We start from the raw sequence: 17,409 nt of genomic DNA on the forward strand, positions 1-17,409 counted from the left end.
CAAGGGTAGGTTACAAGGGTAGGGTTGTAAGTAGGGATGGGTATCGATACATCGATGTTCAGGTATAGCAATCTATCTCATATTCTAGGTACACCTGACAACAATTCTCCTTGTATTATGAAAAAGACCTAATTTTCAGCTTCAAGCATCATCACCAACTACATTGTCCTCACATTGATATTTTGCACAACGACATAAGTTCTTGAGATTATGTTCTATTAGAATTACCAGTAAGATACACTCCATTTCAGTATTTAAAGTGAAATTAAAGCTGGAAATTCAATCACAATAGTAAAAGATTGTTTTTTCGTATCTTATCAATTTTTTATTGTAGCAAAACGTAAATTAGAAGGTTGAATACGCCTAAACCACAGTTCCAAGCTATTACAACATTTTCAGACAAATGATTTGATAGATTTTCATGAGATTTGGTAGGAATAATTTTAATTACGCGACAACATAATATGTGTAAGTTAATTTTGAAATGTTGTACTCCATTTATTATACTGAAATGTATCTAAATGATCCGGCAAAAACGCCGGACGGCAGCTTCGCCGGCTGTCGTGTGTTCACGACAGATTAAGCTAGCACAATTGGCCGCGACATTCTGATGATGAATCATCAGTGGCTCTGGCTGTGGGAGCAGGTGTGGGTGTGTTGAGCATGTTTTCTCGTCTAGTACTTGCTCTAATTACGCACACTCACTGCTCCAACATTAAATCCATTGCCCCAAACCGCATGATAAACTGTTCTTGGTGCTATTCAAGCTGTAGATTTGGAATTTGTTTGGTATGAGTCCTCCATTTTAACGGAAGGATAACATAAGCTAAGCAATGTATTTGTTATTCAAGGAAAGTTAATGATTACTCACTTCGAAATTCCCCTCTTTCCAACTAATGTGAAAAATTTTTATGAAATCTGAGAGCTCAAACAAACATTTGAATCACATTAATATTTACATCTCCCACAAAACAATACTTGAACCATAGCTGTGGAGTACTGAAACTTATGACTATAGAGGTCCACGTTATAATGGCAGTAACGAAGAAAGATAGAAGAACAGCGTTGCTGATTTTATGCCTTGCCCCTGCCTTCTATAGAAGATAGCTGATTCCGGTAAATCTGATTTGTTTTCTCTTTTAAAATAATCAATCAAATTTTATTTGTCAGAAAAATTTATTTCTCAATGATTTAATTATACACTTTTTTCTATGTTTTTCACACGACATACAGTCAAATAAGCAGTCAAACATAGAAAAAAGTGTGTTGATACATCACAGTTCGGAATCGATCAAGAAACCATCACATTTAATTATATAATGGATGGAGACTGTGAAGCTTTTGAAGTCATGACAAATTTACGTTGTTACATAATAATATGAATAATTATATTTGTTGTCAGCGTAGTTTAACATACATCAGAATACAATATAACGGGAATTTATCATCCAATTATGTATGAAATAAATGGATAGCTTATAGTAGATAAAGTTTATTGAATGACCTCAATATCAATCATGTATTACACTGATGGGCATATGAGAAGTCAAGTTACAGCTTAGACTGCGATCAAATACATACAGACCAGAGTTCAACAGATAATCATGTCGGAATTAAGCTTTGACATGGACAATGTTACTAATTGATGGGACCGTGCCTGGGTATCAACAATGTGTCATATTGAAGTGCTACTCACATCATTCTCCTGTACGACCTTGGTGACTCCCACCACCTGCTTGTACCAGACTATCCACATCAGGTTGTTGGCTGCGAATGAAACGAACAGATGCACGTGGATAGCAATCCTTGTACATCTCAGACTCCTGCAATAAAAGTAGTTTCTCACATTTTGATATGGAAAGATTTCATCGCATTAGTTAACCCTAATTGGAAGCCATGAAAGGTGCTAATACATTACACCTTATCTGAGCAATAAAGCCCGTAGTACAGAGATAGCGCTTGTCTAAATAGTATCTTATGTCACAAGGATGGAAAGGGGCCTTTTGCAGTCGAGAATGATGTTTCTAGTCGAGGCGTTAGCCGAGGATAAAATTTCATTCGAGCACTGCATAAAACATTCACGTCCAAGTAACGTACAATATTTTTTGTCATAACAATCTAAAGAAGAATAATTGAGAAATATAAAACATTACCTGCTTGTGCTGAAGTTACTACATGCATTCTAAAAACATAACCTCGTTCACAAATTCAGAATCAAGAATTTTGTGAAAGTTGACAAAACTTCCACCTGGAGCGCTGATGGTAATTTTTTGTAGCAGTTTTTCTATTCCCATTTCGGAGCTAGGAGACATACTCGACTGTAAAGAAAACATATTATGATTTCTTTACAGTACAGTATGTTGTAATAAAAATCACATGTTTTCTTGTTAAACAAACAGCTGTTTACCGGATTTATCTAATGCATGGAAAACAGCGGCAATTGATTAAAGGTACGTTTTCGTTTATACAAACTTATTCGTCGTTAATCGCGACCGGGTCGGTATTATATTCATATAATATTTGGGTCTCTGATATTTTTAATCAATTCTTCATCATCAACTTCATTAAACAATTTTAAATTAATCTCTGTCTTTTCATTGACTGTTGCCTGCTGGATCTTCTGTGAGATATTTGAGGTTAGAATTCCCTGTGGATGGCCGAGAGACTGCTTCTCGAGGAGTGCTGCCGCAATCGAACGCGTACGAAGTTTGGTCTGCAGTGAGAAATTTGCATAAGGCTGGGGCCTCACGAACGCACATAGTGCGTCCGTTGCAACTTACTTTTTTCGGCCGTCGCCAATGATACCACACGAGCGTTGAGTGTGGTGCGTCAATGTCAGTTGGCTTTACGCAATTAAACCAGACGAAGCAATAATAACTTTTGCATGTCTCGACGTGCGTTGTAGCATTTCTGCGCAGTTCAAAAATCACTATCCGTTATGAATTCCGTTACTTGGTACGCACGTACCTTGTGTTGTCACCAATTCACTTCTATGTATTTCTACAACGGACGTCAATAAGTAAGTTGCAACGGACGCACTTTGTGCGCTCGTGTGGCCCTAGCCTAAACGTAAACGCTCCTATGATTCAACACAGAAGCAGTCGGCCATTTTGTTGGAGCCCAACCCGGTCGCGGTTGACGTGGGATAAGTTTGCATAAAAGAAAACTCACCTTAGTATGCCAAAAACTTATTTTTGACATAGTCACTCAATTTCAGCTGTTTTATATCCATGAAATCAAGCCTGTGCCAAGCACTGTTTTTAATTCAGGCCTTCTCCTTAGTTATAGTAAATTTAATACGCAATAGGCTAGAGCCATTATTGTAAGTGAGTTAGCGAAATTAATTATTTCCTCTCTCTATTACGAACGGCCATGACTTCGAGTTTCCCAGGATAGATATTTAAAAATTGTGGCTCCGAGTCATCGACGAATGTAGATTATGGAATTATCTCTAAAACTTAGCCTTCCTGTCGCGACATAGAGTGCGATAAGTTGGAAAACAGCAAGTATTACAATTATAACAAACTAATGATTTTGCAGTTACTATTTTGTCCTAAGACTCTAGTAGCCACGATACTTGGTCAAATTGGTTCCCCACCTTTTATATCGCCCAATAGGAGACCTGTTTCTAAATACAGTAGTGGGGCAATTCCCCAGCCGAGAGACCAGATTACGTTTTGGAGGACACTTTGCTAGGAGCCCTACGAGAGTGAAGATGTAGTCAACTTGTTTCACCCTTTTTGGGCAAGTTTATAATATTAGACTATTAATTAATGTTGGAGTTAGTTTTGTTCTTATTAAAGTTTAAATTTTCTAGTAGTGCCATGCCCTGAAAAGTTTAATTGTGTTGCTTCATCATGTACGAATAATTGTTTCTTCAAATAACCGCTAAGGTACGTAGAATAAGGCAAAAATATAATTTTGGGAATTTAATTAATTGAAACTTCCATCAACAAAGCCTGTTATTGTTCAAGTTAATAATATTGATTGAGAATAGTCCTTTTGATTTTATTATTGATGAAAGATAATAATAATTTTTCTAAAGGAGTACAGAAAGTAGAGAATAAAGTTTTCAGTTATGTTACATTTGAGTTATTGTTTCTGAAGATATATTATTGTAGAGAATTGTTGAAAGTCAGAAAGATAGTCTTTAAATTGGAATGTAATTTTGAATATTATGTTGAGTTTGAGACTTGCTAAAGTTTTATATTTTTCTGACTGTGTTTTCTCATGGCGTTAAGGCTTTTAACTGAACGCTAATTTATTAAATTATACCAGAACTTTTGAATTATTTGTTAAGGAAGATCCATTAATTCTTATACAACGAATCAGTAGTTTGAAGATAAAAATCTATATAAAATTAGGATTCAAATAGGATGAGAGATTCAAATAATCTGTAATCAATTAATAGATAACTCCTTTCTTAGCTTTTGATGAATTGTAGGGAGAGTTAGAAGTTATACATTTATTTACAGCGGTTCATGTGTGACACCAAACCAACTTCATGTACCACCACCCCTTTGGTTCAGCAACTTTATGTAACACTGCTTCAAGACACCCATTCAGATGACAGGTCTAGGGACGTGAGATGTCGCCGTCAAGCCAAATTCAACCGGTAAAAGTTCACCGCCAAAAACAAGGTACTGTAGCCTCGACGATAAAGCAACGTACAGACCAAAGAAAGTGCAGTGAAGTGAAACAAATGGTTCATTCAAGAATGTCAATCAAAAGTGGGGATTCAAAATTTATGAAATGGGTTTCATGGGTTATTATCGAAGAAAATTGGGTTCAACGGGTTTTTTCTTTCTAGAGTTTCTGCATTGAAATATTTGTTATTTTATGACTGATATTGTTTGGTTTATGACGTATTGCTATCTAAACGAGGGATAGTAATGCGCCCCAAAATCAGATGGAGAATGTCGTCAACAAAGTAACATGAAATTGTTCTTTTCTTTGTCCGATTTTAGTTGTCAATGTTATTGAAGTTGTCTGTATTTTTTCTATTATTTCAAAGTGTAGTGTAAGTTTATAGTAAAAACCTAGTAGATCAGGCATGGCAAGATTAATTGAAGTTTTCTTGACTCTAGCCCGTTCACCTGCATGAATTAAGTATAGACTCAGGTATTTTCTAGATGTGTCGGCCTATTTCCAAATTCAAAATTTTATTCCAAATTATATTTTTTATTATCTTTTAAAACGCCAGGCACAAGCCGGTAAACAGCTTATTGTAGAACAAATAATAAACATATGATTCTCATTACAACATACTATACTGTAATAAAATCATATGTATTCTTTACAGTCGAGTATGTTTCCTAATTCCGAATTTGGAACAGCAAAACTAGTACAAAAACCGCTTTTTAGCGCTTCAGGTTGGAAGTTTTGTCAACTACAATCAGGAAATTCCTGATTCGAAACTTGTAAACTAGGCTATGTTTATAGAATGCATGTAGTAATGTCAGCACAAGCAGGTAATGTTTCCTCTTTCTCAATTATTCTTTTCTGGATTATTATGACAAAAAATGATGTAAGTTACTTGGACGTGGATTATTTTCCAGTGCTCGAATGAAATTGTAGTCTCGGTAACTCCTCGACTAGAAACATCATTCTCGCCTGCAAAAAGCCTTTTCCCGTCCTTGTGACTTAAGATACTATTATGGCTTTCCTATTCCGTAAATCCACAGAAAAAATTTTGTATTGTGATTTATCTATAAATTCATGGAAACTCAATTCATTGATCAATAGGATTGATGAATCATGGACTATCATGATATCAGTGAACAAAAGAAGGTCACAATATAATTCACCAGGCTAGGTTCCATAACAGATTAATTGCTCAATGTTAGCGAGAATAAAAAATGATTCGGAGAGGAAGAGCAGCGAGGATGATTAATTTTTGTAGTGTTTTTGGATGTCTTAAGACAGACAGGTTTGAGATAATGGAATCAAAACAGGACTTCAGTAATTTATTCTACCGTTAATTCAATTTTGCAAGGCTTGAAGAGCATTTCCACTTGCGTTGATCAGCTAGTATTTTTGTTTGAGTAATTGGATCATTCAGAACTTTTTCCATCAATTATTATTATGCTATCAGACCAACATTGTCAAATGATTTGAGGTTTGTTAATCGAATGCAGTGTACCGTGAACCATGGAGAGATATGAGCAAGCTTTTTACATTGTCGTTAATCATCCCCACCTCTCCTTAAGATATATGAGGGTTAAGCAGTTTCAGAGCCAACAGTGTTTCATGGTATCAAGTTTCTGCTAAGCACTTCACAAGAGAAAGTTTCGATCGATAACCAAACTATTGAGGGAGGCAATGTCACTATATGTCCGTGTTCTAATGCCTCTGCACCTTCACCTAAGCAACCTTTGTTGCACTTCCTATGAATAATGATGAGTTTCCTCAATGATCTGTCCCTGTCGAACCACACAAGCTGATATTGATCAATTGAGCTACTTGAGATGTTCACAAACGCTAAAACTTTTCATAGAATAAGAGGGAGACTTATCAGTATCATCTGTAACTGATGTGTGAATATAGTGTAGTAATTTTTCATTATCAATAATGACTAAACCTAATTATTATGTTACTATCATGTAACATGGCAATACTAGTTGTGATATGCTTCCATCCAAAACTTTGAAAAAAATTTCCACGATTAAATTATTTAAGGCCACATAGATAATGCAATTGAATGGTCACTGCTTCTCTTTATAATTATTATACTCTTGACTTTTAAGAAATTCCAGGATATTCTTGGAAAATCATGGCTTCTTATGATTGAGAAGATTGTTCGCATCATGAGGTTTTATTATTTTGTACCTCATAATAACTAGTATTTTATTCAGAAACCTGAAATATCTATCGAATTATGATTGAAACTTTCGACACTGAGTGGGTTTCCTCTCATAGTGGTCATGGTGCTGATGCCGTAGGCTACTACATTTTCAGATGATTATATTCAATCTCATTCACATTCCACTCTCTATTATCTGCACTCTTCACTGTAGTCTTAATGGATAAAATATTCCCAATTCCGAACTGAAATGTTAAATATTCTCAATAACAGGAAAAAAGGATATTCATGACTAAAGGTGGACAACCCGTCAAAATTGATCCGACAGCTCCGTATTACGTCATATCTTTGGTCAGTAGCTGTCCAAATATTCATAAATCTTTCCCCCCAAACTAATCCAGGCATTGATCAGCACTCCGGTTCCTTTGTTTTTTATGTCACGAATTTATTATTTGGAGTTAATTTATTAAAACATAGCTATTTTGAATACTTTAATTTCATTTATACATGACATACGTGTTATGAACAACATCTACATGACAATGATTGAGAGAAGAACAATATACTGTGCCAATAACCTTTCCTTTTCGGATTTGAAGCTATTATGAGTGTGAAATATTCAAATACTTTTGCAGAAGTAACTCATAAGGAATAATCTAGTTATCTTTTCGAAAAGGTACTTGGATAAATTTAGGATTCCATCTATCAATAGGTCATTTCACGTTTAAGGAATCCCATTATAAAGCGAGCAATTTCTGTACATAGTTATTATGGTTATCTGGTTATATGTATGTCCAACGGGTCTCGAAAACGGCTTTAACGATTTTCACGAAATTTGGAACATAGAAGGTTTATGATATAAAAATTCGATTGCACTAGGTCTCATCCCTGGAAAAACTCGCTGAAGGACATGAAAAGGATAATAATTATTCATCCTTGGAGAAACATGATAATTTCGTCGTCTGTCGATAACAGAAGATGTAAGTGTGGAAGAGAGACAGAATTCTGTTTAACTATTGTAATCTGTTTAACTATTCTGTTTAACTATTTGCAATCAATCAGCTTATTTCTCGAGAAATAATAATCTAGAAATTTTGATCGGTTCGATCAAAATAATCTGATTTGTTGACATGACATGGTATATCATTCTAAATTAGGGTAAATCATATTTTTCAAAGTTATTCATTTTTTTACAGTTTTAAGTGATAAGTGAGGGCTATTTTATTTTTGAATTCGGTTTGTAAACAATCTAAATTTAAACTTCTCTGTTTTCAAATGTTTGGACTGGAAATTAGACCTGAATTCAAGTGTATGGAACTTAACCTACTTTTTGGACTGATTATAGTGTATAAATCAAAACTCGGGGAAGAAACAGTTCTGGGCTGTGCCTGTTAGTCCTTCCCCAATCATTTTGAAGAATTGTGTTCTGTTTATCAATAAAATATCGGGGCACCGAGCTTCTCTCGTTATTTATTCATTGATAAACAGAACAAAATTCTTCAAAATGATTGGGGAAGGACTAACAGGCACAGCCCAGATCTATTTCTTCCCCGAGTTTTGATTTATACACTATAAACTATTGGGCACAGCCCAAAACTGTTTCTTCCCCGAATTTTGATTTATACACTATAAATGGTTCAAAAAGTAGGTTATGTTTCATACACTTGAATTCAGGTCCAATTTTTAGTCAAAATATTTAAAAACGGAAAAGTTATAATTTAGATTGTTCACTTAAAACTGTAAAATGATGATTAACTTTGAATATTATGATATACTCCAATTTAGAATGATATACTAAGTTTGCTACAATATTTGTTAATATGAATGAAAAAATCATGGATGTTGGATAAAATCATATTGTTGGTCATGTAAAAAATCAGATATTTTGATCAAGTCGAATAAAATTTGTAGATAATATTTCTCGTGAAATAACCTGATGTATTGCAATAGTTCAACAGCTGAACATAATTCTGTCTCACTACCACACACGCACTCGCATCATCCATTATAATCAGATTATTTTGATAGAATCTATTAAAGTTTCTAGATAATATTTTTCGCTAGATACGGTAAGCTGATTGATTACACAGCTGATCTCCCACACAGGCACACGCATCTTCTTTTATCGACAGAAGACGAAATTTTCATGTTCTTCCAAGGATGAATAATATCCTTTTAATGTCCTTCAGCGACTTTTCCCAGGGATAAGACCTAGTGCAATCGATTTATTATATCATAAACCTACTATGTTCCAAATTTCGTGAAAATCGTTAGAGCCGTTTTCGAGATCATTTGAACATAAATAACCAGATAACGAGATATAAAAATATATACAGAAATTGCTCGCTTAATATAATAGGATAAATAACGAGCGAAGCTCGGTGCCCCGATATTAAAACATTATTTGGGGTTCTATTATACTCCATAGAAAAGAACCCAACGAATTACCATTAGAATACAATATGGTTTATTGATTGGCTTAAAAAATTGAATTATCTAACATGAAAATTGGTGCTTGATTCCATTTCAAATCTCTGTTCTCTCTTCAATCAGTTACAAATCACATGATTACTAAAGTGTAGAATGTATCATGCTTATCGCTACAGCTTACTCTCATAATCGAAGATATTTCAATATAGGGATGATGATAATGAGGAACAAATATGTATGTGCGAAAATTTGTCAACTCATTAAATTAATATGCTCACTTTTGTAACCGTTTCACGATCGATTTCACAATTTTGTAATCGTGATACACTCATATGAGGATTTCACTAAAGATGGTCGAAGATAGGATGGTAGGATGAAAAGCTATGACAAATATATTTTGATGAAACTGTCTTCATAATGAAAGTTGTCATGAGAGCACTTGGAGAGTAGAAAAGTCTTTCTTGCAAGATTTTCCCATATCACATCATATCTTGTCTAATTATGAAGCTACTCGATGGCAAGAATCCAGAAAAATATTATACACTTCCAACACAAAATTAATCGCAACAATGAATTAACGTCTGTTTTGAAAGGTGAGCTATTATGAACTCAGACCAAGACCGGTGAAGCTTATCTGTTTCAATCTCAAAAGATATATTCTCATTCTCCTCAACCTATTATTATCAGGTTATGAATTTAGAAGGAAATCGACTCATCTCATGTTCGATTATAAGTGTACATTATTGTACCCTTAATGAAATTGATCAAAAGCATTTTACTGTGTTCCTTAGTCAACAGCTCAATTCAATACCTCAGTTTTGAGGAGCATCTCTAAATTGCGTAACGTTTGAGGGGTGGGAGAGAAGATTTTCATCAGTGATGCACCCTGTTCCAAAGAGTCGATTATTGCGTCATCATCCCGTCAATAATAAGTCACGTTACCAAATATTCTCACATACAGTTTTGGAATAAATTATGAATCAGAGTCGAGAATTGACAAGATGGTTCATTTTCTCACTGTTTCTCAGCTTCTTTTGATTTTTTATCTGTTATCAATGACCGTTTTCCAACCTTCATTATTATATAGAAAAACTAGCAACAAATCATAATATAGAATTTAATATTGAAACATATTACTATAAGTGATTTGAAGTGATTCAATTTATTGCAAAAGAGGTTGAAGGTTGTGTAGACAGGATTGAAAGTACCTAGATACTTCAGTCCCCTCTAGTGTACATTATATCACATTTCTGTTCATCTGGAATCGCATGTTGGTAAAGGAAGATATTCTTTCTTGCAATTCAACATAAATATGAAGTTCTCATTTTAATTTTTTTTATTATACATCCTAAGAGAAATTATTCAATTGTGTTCAGAATATTTGGGCCACAGGAAAAATAGAACTCACAGGGAACATGAGCGACATTAGCGCTAGGGGACATTAGCTTCGTGATCCTTTTGAATATATTTGAACCTGCTGAGAAAGAATTAATGCGTCCCATCACCAAGCCTCAACAAGCTAAGGTTTGCCTCGATTGGATCAAACATTACTCTTATTTTTCATGAGTGAGCAAAAAATACGTCAAGAATAATTTATTTTCGGCAGAAGAAAATAGCATAAATTTCTCAGCCTCGTCTTGATGGGCTGTTAAGAGGTAATTGATTTGTTAATTTGCATTTCCAAAAAATACTTTAATGTGTAAAGCTGTATCACAGACATAATTCAACCAAGTGCGAGTATCAAGGTATTATTTTGGCTTTGTACGACCAAGCCGATGTGAGATTAATGAGTCGATGGAATAAGTCGTTTTTTACTTGTGGTATGTGACGGTTTTTGGCTGTTTCATATTTGAGTATTTATGGCTTCCATAGCTTGTTGACAACCTGCAAAATATCCATTATGAAACTAAGAAATGTCACAATAATACGAAATCTAAACAACTAGCAAACGACGAGGGAGAAAAGGCTTTACAGTAATTCAAGACACATACGAGCTTATTTTTACCTAAAGTCATTAAGTACAATGACTGACAGATAAGACAGTTATATAATTATTTAGTACATTTGATTCCTCACATGGAAATAATAAAATGACCTGCCTTCTACTGCATTAAATAGGAAAGGCACTCTGTAATGTAGAAAAATCATACGATTTTCTCTATTTATGGAATAAGGAGTAGGAATACTGCCTTTCTAGGCTTGGTTTCATTTCATGAATTAGGGTATCCTTAGCACTCGCAAAATAATATCATAGTTGAGTAATCAACATAGCATCCAATGAATTTGAAATGCCCAAAGATTATTATTCAATTGAAACTACAAAATATAAGAAATGGATCTTTATGGCTGTGAAAGGTATAACTCATAGTGTGAAAACCACATTTTTCCATACTTTTCTCATTTTCGTTTCTGTATATTGGATTTCATTGTGGTGTAGACTTTGTTCCTGTGTTGAGCTCATATTGAATAAACTGGACCTGAGAAAATGTACGCATAACAGTAATAATTGGAGCAGGAGCCCTGGCCCTGCTTCTTCATGAACATAACGTTTCTGTGGGGAAGAATAACAGTTCTCTGGCTCTGGTTTTCACAACGATGAATGAGAACGTTGAAAAGTGAGTGACTTATTCCAATGTATTCTGCTCATTCTCATACAAGCATTGTTGTTTCGCTTCTCTCATAAACGCCCTTTCTCGAGTTATTCTGTTTCACTGTAAAACTATCGCTGAGTGAGAAATATTTTGCTCGTATGTGAAGCCGAATAAGTAAGTAATAATAGCTCACGGTTCTCGGTGGATTCAACTCGTGGAACTTGATTATAACTATTATAATCACCTGAACGTGAGGAATATGAGCAGCGAGATGAGTAGTGCGGCTGAGGAAACAGAGTAGCCGGTCACGTACAGAGAATTCACGAACTCCCGAAACTGCAAAAGAGGTTGAATTAATTACTACTGATGGAAAAAGGTGATTTATTGTCTAGTTTTAATGCAAACTATTCTTATACACAATGAGAGGATATTGGAATGCCATTATTTCATTCATTGGAGTTTGTGAAAGGAGATATTTATAAACCATGATAAAACCCAAGCCTAACGAAATGACTATCAAAATTGGATTTGGAACCCTTCCAAGGAGATGACGCTTTCGAGTCACAGATTCCCAATTAATCATCATTTCCATCACCATCATTGACACGACGGCCCTCCAGGTTCGAACATGTAGGAGACCTACTCAGTGCTCAGGATCTGATCTCTTTCTCACACTCTCTCTCTCCCACTCATTACTATTCTGCTCTCCTCGACCCAAGCATGTAAACGCAGATGCTTCAGATTCCTGGTGCTCCCTTGTCACTTCCTTTTCAGCGGTCGTCGTGGTCTTTCACAATAATTTTCGTCCTCTACCTGGCATTCTAGTGGTGAATTCTGTGGTGATCATTTACAGGAAGTATAACAACTGGTCTCCAATGGAATTTTGAATTTCATTTTTCCTATTCACACATTTATTGTCATGTCTACAGAAATAGAATAGTAACTTAATTTATTAATAATTATTGTTTTTTGTTTATTCTTGTATAGGCAAATTCATTATTTCCAGTCCCGGTATACAGTGATAGGATAGTAACTTGATATATTAATGCTTTTTGATTGATGAATTTCTTACTCGATTATTTTCATATTTTTATTTTACTATTGATATTGGAATTTATTACTTCTTTGGGTGGCTGTCACTTTAATATTAATCAAGGGATTGAAGACATCGCATACATTACATTGACGAATCTTTTCCTCTCTGAATATTAAATCTATACTGTATAAGATGTTTGTGTATCAGTTGAAAAATAATTCAATACAAAGTATGCATTTATGAGCTTATGAACGTAACTTTATGAATATTATATTATATAGTTTGCATCAAATTATTTCTGGATTCATTTCCTCTCTAGAAACAAAAACATACTAATAATTCTTATTTACTGGATAAATTAATAAGTAGAATGGATTAGAATGGAGAATTATTCATTCTATGTACACTATTTTCACAATGACTGCATAATGCAGTTATGTTACTCTGAATAAATTACCAGAAATATAAAAAAACTCAAGTTCGAAAACAATCAAAAGAGTATTGAATGATTCTTCAGTTTTCTAACTTATTAATGGAAGCGTCATGACTGGCTAATAGTCTTACCTCTAAGTCCTCCATATCAACACAGGTTGTGTAATTGGACCAATATTTTCCTGTCTGAGGGTGCCTGAACCAAGTTCCATTCTCCATGCAAGACCTGAAAGCAAATCCTGCAACAAAGATGTTAGTATTGCGAATAATTACAATAATTAAATGTAAGCTAACACAGGTAAAGGACGGAGAAAATTCCATCTATTGATAGGGTTCAATAGATTTCTCTTATCTTAAAAATTTGGCTTCCAGACCGATTCCATACAATCAAAACAACGATTTACAAAATCTTCTTATCATACTGTATACAATTTGTAAGGTGTTGGGGAATTTTTGGAAGTCGTTCAAGACATCAATGTTAATAAATTCATAAACTTTAGTCCATGATCTAATTGGAGATGGAAAACAAGTGTAAATGTTGCTAAGAATTTGAAAAAAAATTGAACAGAAAGTCGAAATAAAGAAATTTCTGTTTTTTCAAACTAAAAGTGAGTGAGAGGATTGCAGAGCTCTAATAGACAGACACTTTGGCTCACACGGAAATCGTTTCAGTTAAATGTGAAAGGAGACGTCTTTCCCAAGTAGAAAGTAAATAAGAGAATAAAGTGGAAGAAACGCATAAGACTATCGTGGACGGGATTGGGAGGTGCTGTTTGTAGAGTAGTGCTTTCACAAGTGGATAGGGGGAGGGAAGCGATAAGATTCGGCTGTAAAGCTTTTGAGAAACCTGAAGGGGAAATATCGTCATGTGACTTCTGCTCAAAACAATCTAAAATAACTTTTGTCAGACGCAATGAGTGAATTCCTGTCGAATGCTCAGACAAGAAAATGAGAACTCATCAAGCGACTTACTCTTTTGATGAGGAACAACTCGCTCGTGATCATCATCAAGAAATAAAAGACCGAATGACCCTCGAGGAATGAAAGTTTTTTATCATTAGTGAAGCGTGTCGCTCCTAAAGTGAAATGAGCTGTTGATTTTCTATGAAATTAATTCTCTTTCGTGTGTCCTCCAGCTATGATCATACTCATTTGAACGCATCTCTCAACATTACACAGCATTTTCTTTGATGTCTGATTCACTTCCATTGAGAAGAATTTCTAAATTTCTCATGTTGTATTATTCCATCCGAATAGAGAAGCTATATCCACTTATCAGCATACCTATTTACTGTCTATGAAACCAGACTGTTTGTAGCTTTCATGAAAGATTCTAAGTAAGTCTCTGACTAAGAAAGCCTGAAAGAACACATTTCTAAGCCTTTGAAGTAACTTTTAGCTCTTATCAACACAATTTTAGCAGCTCTATTTCGAGAATAGTTTATTTTCGAGTATAGTTAATAATAGTATAGTCGTACCTCTGTATAAAAAAGTCGATTATCCCGAGAAAAAATTCACTGCAGGGAGGTATTCGTTATTGAGAGGTTGCTATGTCAAGAAAACTGCAACGATCTTATGGATCTTGTAATATTGTATCATGGCGGTAAATAATAATAATAATATCGAGTGACCTGGCTGGCTCAGGTCTGGTGTCAGAGTTTTCAGGTCGCAACTGATCAATTTCAGGGCCTCTGACATGACCTAACGACTGCTTTTATGGCGGTAAATAAATGAATTTGGTACACAAAACATATAATCGCGAACGTAGATAAGGCACCTATTAGGCCAATATAAATACGAAAATTTGAAAATTCATGCTGTTTAAAATTAAAAAACATGTTTTTTGAATATTTATAGAATGTAATAAGTAAATAGATTCACAAATTTATTTTCGAAGGCTTGATTTGTACTATTAGTAGAGTTTAATCAAAGAACTTAGAAGCAATATTTTTCAACTTCATTCACCAAATTTTTCCTACTACTTTTTACACTACTATTAGATTGAACACAACATACTGTAATTTTATCAATAAATTCACTATGAATACTATAATAACTGAACTTTCCTATTTTTAATGTTTTATTTGAAAAAGTGAGTAATTTTCGGTTGAATTCTGCATTTGAATAAAACATCATGTTCAATAAACGACTCACATCCATTCAAACAGTCGAAAATTTTGTCTGGTACACCATTTTTCTGGTACACTAGTTTTAATCCTTATCTGATAATTTTGATAGCTTCTAGAACTTCTTGATCTGACGAATTCTTCTCCTCAGGCTCGTCACAGTCATCATCATCATAGTCAGTTGTAAGAATTAAAATGTGTGACAAAAGCAAGAATAGGAAAGTTCAGTCGTTCACCTGCCTGGTCTACAAATGTCAATTTCTTAGAATTCTATTTCCAGTACTATACCGTAACTTGCATTTAATTTCCGACATGTGTTTCAACCTCTATTGACTGTCTACCACCCTATCTTATTCCTACCTGAATTGCCATTATTTTTAGCCTATTGGTCTGCCTGCTGAAACTAAACATTCCTTGAAAATGACTGTCTGCTTCCTCTACAAACTTCATTTTGTATGTTGAAGTGATGAGAAAACTTTGTTGTTGAGAGGTCCGAAATTCGTTAAATAGAGGTAAATGAACAGCCAAAACACTAAAATGTCATGAGACCAGGTAAAAATTCGTAGTGCAGAGGATTTCGTTAAGAGTGTGGAGGTTCGTTATAGAGAGGTTCGACTGTATATTTATAATAGTAAATTATAAAAAAGAGAAACAGTGAAGTTTAACCATACTATATTTTTTAGAAAATTGAAGTAGAGTTGAACTTGGATCCAGACCATATCCATTAAAGAGAAGAATATTATAAATCATGAAAACAAGACAAGACCTAATTGGTTGAGATAAAAGAGATTTTTCCAGTAAAGCTCTGCAAGTGATGATCCGAATTGTATTTAACTCTTTTGATAGTCTTAAATATAGAGTTTATTCTTTATATTTTTGAACTCACAGTAAAAAATCGTTCTCCAAGTGGGAAAGCAACTCTAATAGTTATGTTTGTTTGCAACAGTGCGCATGTGCGTGCAATCAAACTTTATTTTCCCCTAAAACCTAAGATAGGTTGAACTGATTGATATTGGCAGTAAAGCGGCTTATAAACAGGAAAAGTGGAGACGGCAAGTTACTGGTGGTTAGAGGTTTTCATAACTTCTCTTGTTATCAATTTTCATCCAGACCGATGTTTTTCAATGTATATTGATGGAAAGTGACGTAATGAAAATCACTGGCCTCCAATCACTCGCCGTCTCAGAGTTTATAAGCCGCTCAAGCGGCTTATTGACATTTCTTTCCATGAATGTCCTCCACGTACTCCCAACCTTTGTCGTGTATCTCTGCTACCAACTGCATAGTGCACTGCGTAGCGCTGCCTTAGGATATGATTGGATGCGTAAATGTGTAAATGCACTTCAGATCATGCATGAGCCAAAAAAACTGGAAAGAGCCATTGTCTGTAGCTGCTCACACTGGACGCAACCAGGTACAAGCGTTCAGTGTGTGTGTTCCTTGCTCTTTTCAGATTTTGTTTCATAGAACATATACGAAACCAATATGATCATACACTCAAGGATAAGGAGCCGGATTGAATTACTAATCTGCATCACTGGAAATCCTCAGTGTAATTCCCTTTACTGAGCCCCCATTTGAAATTTTACACACTTATTAATGTTTCGGAAGGACACGGCTATGGACTTGATATGTGTCATTTGACGAATCTTAGCAGTATTGAATGTTTACGGTCCTTGAACGTACTGTTAAAATCACTTTGTCATTTGGAATATGTTTCATACCTGTTGATTAATTGTGACAAATGTATAGAGTTGAAACTTCAATATGCATTTGTAAGCACCCTGTACTTGTTGAACTTTTTTATGTAGATAAATCTTTTATGATAAATCTTATGTGATGAACATTTTTTATTATTCATTGATAATTTTCATCACTGCTACTCGCATTGGAACAGATATTGAACCACTTTTGGAATGTTCAGTATCGATAGAGCGATTGAAGCTTTCCATTTCGAAAGAGGAATAGAGCATTCTCATGTTGCTGAAGGCG

At 34.6% G+C, this 17,409-nt stretch overlaps 1 protein-coding gene across 2 annotated transcripts in view; it reads right to left on the reverse strand.

Moving 5' to 3' along the window:
• The window catches only part of LOC111064301 (calcitonin gene-related peptide type 1 receptor), a 177,828-nt gene that overhangs the window by 12,164 nt on the left and 148,255 nt on the right, over window positions 1-17,409 (reverse strand). Inside the window, exons 4-7 of one of the 2 annotated variants that reach the window (XM_039425686.1) lie at window positions 13,424-13,530; window positions 12,068-12,159; window positions 11,048-11,116; window positions 1,697-1,823 (exon numbers count right to left, since the gene is read on the reverse strand). In XM_039425686.1, the coding sequence (XP_039281620.1) occupies window positions 1,697-1,823; window positions 11,048-11,116; window positions 12,068-12,159; window positions 13,424-13,530 (395 nt within the window). The remainder of the gene's footprint in view (window positions 1-1,696; window positions 1,824-11,047; window positions 11,117-12,067; window positions 12,160-13,423; window positions 13,531-17,409) is intronic. The other variant, XM_039425694.1, reaches the window with a different exon arrangement.

This window comes from Nilaparvata lugens, chromosome 1 (assembly GCF_014356525.2).
Source record: "Nilaparvata lugens isolate BPH chromosome 1, ASM1435652v1, whole genome shotgun sequence".
Classification (NCBI taxonomy): domain Eukaryota; kingdom Metazoa; phylum Arthropoda; class Insecta; order Hemiptera; family Delphacidae; genus Nilaparvata; species Nilaparvata lugens.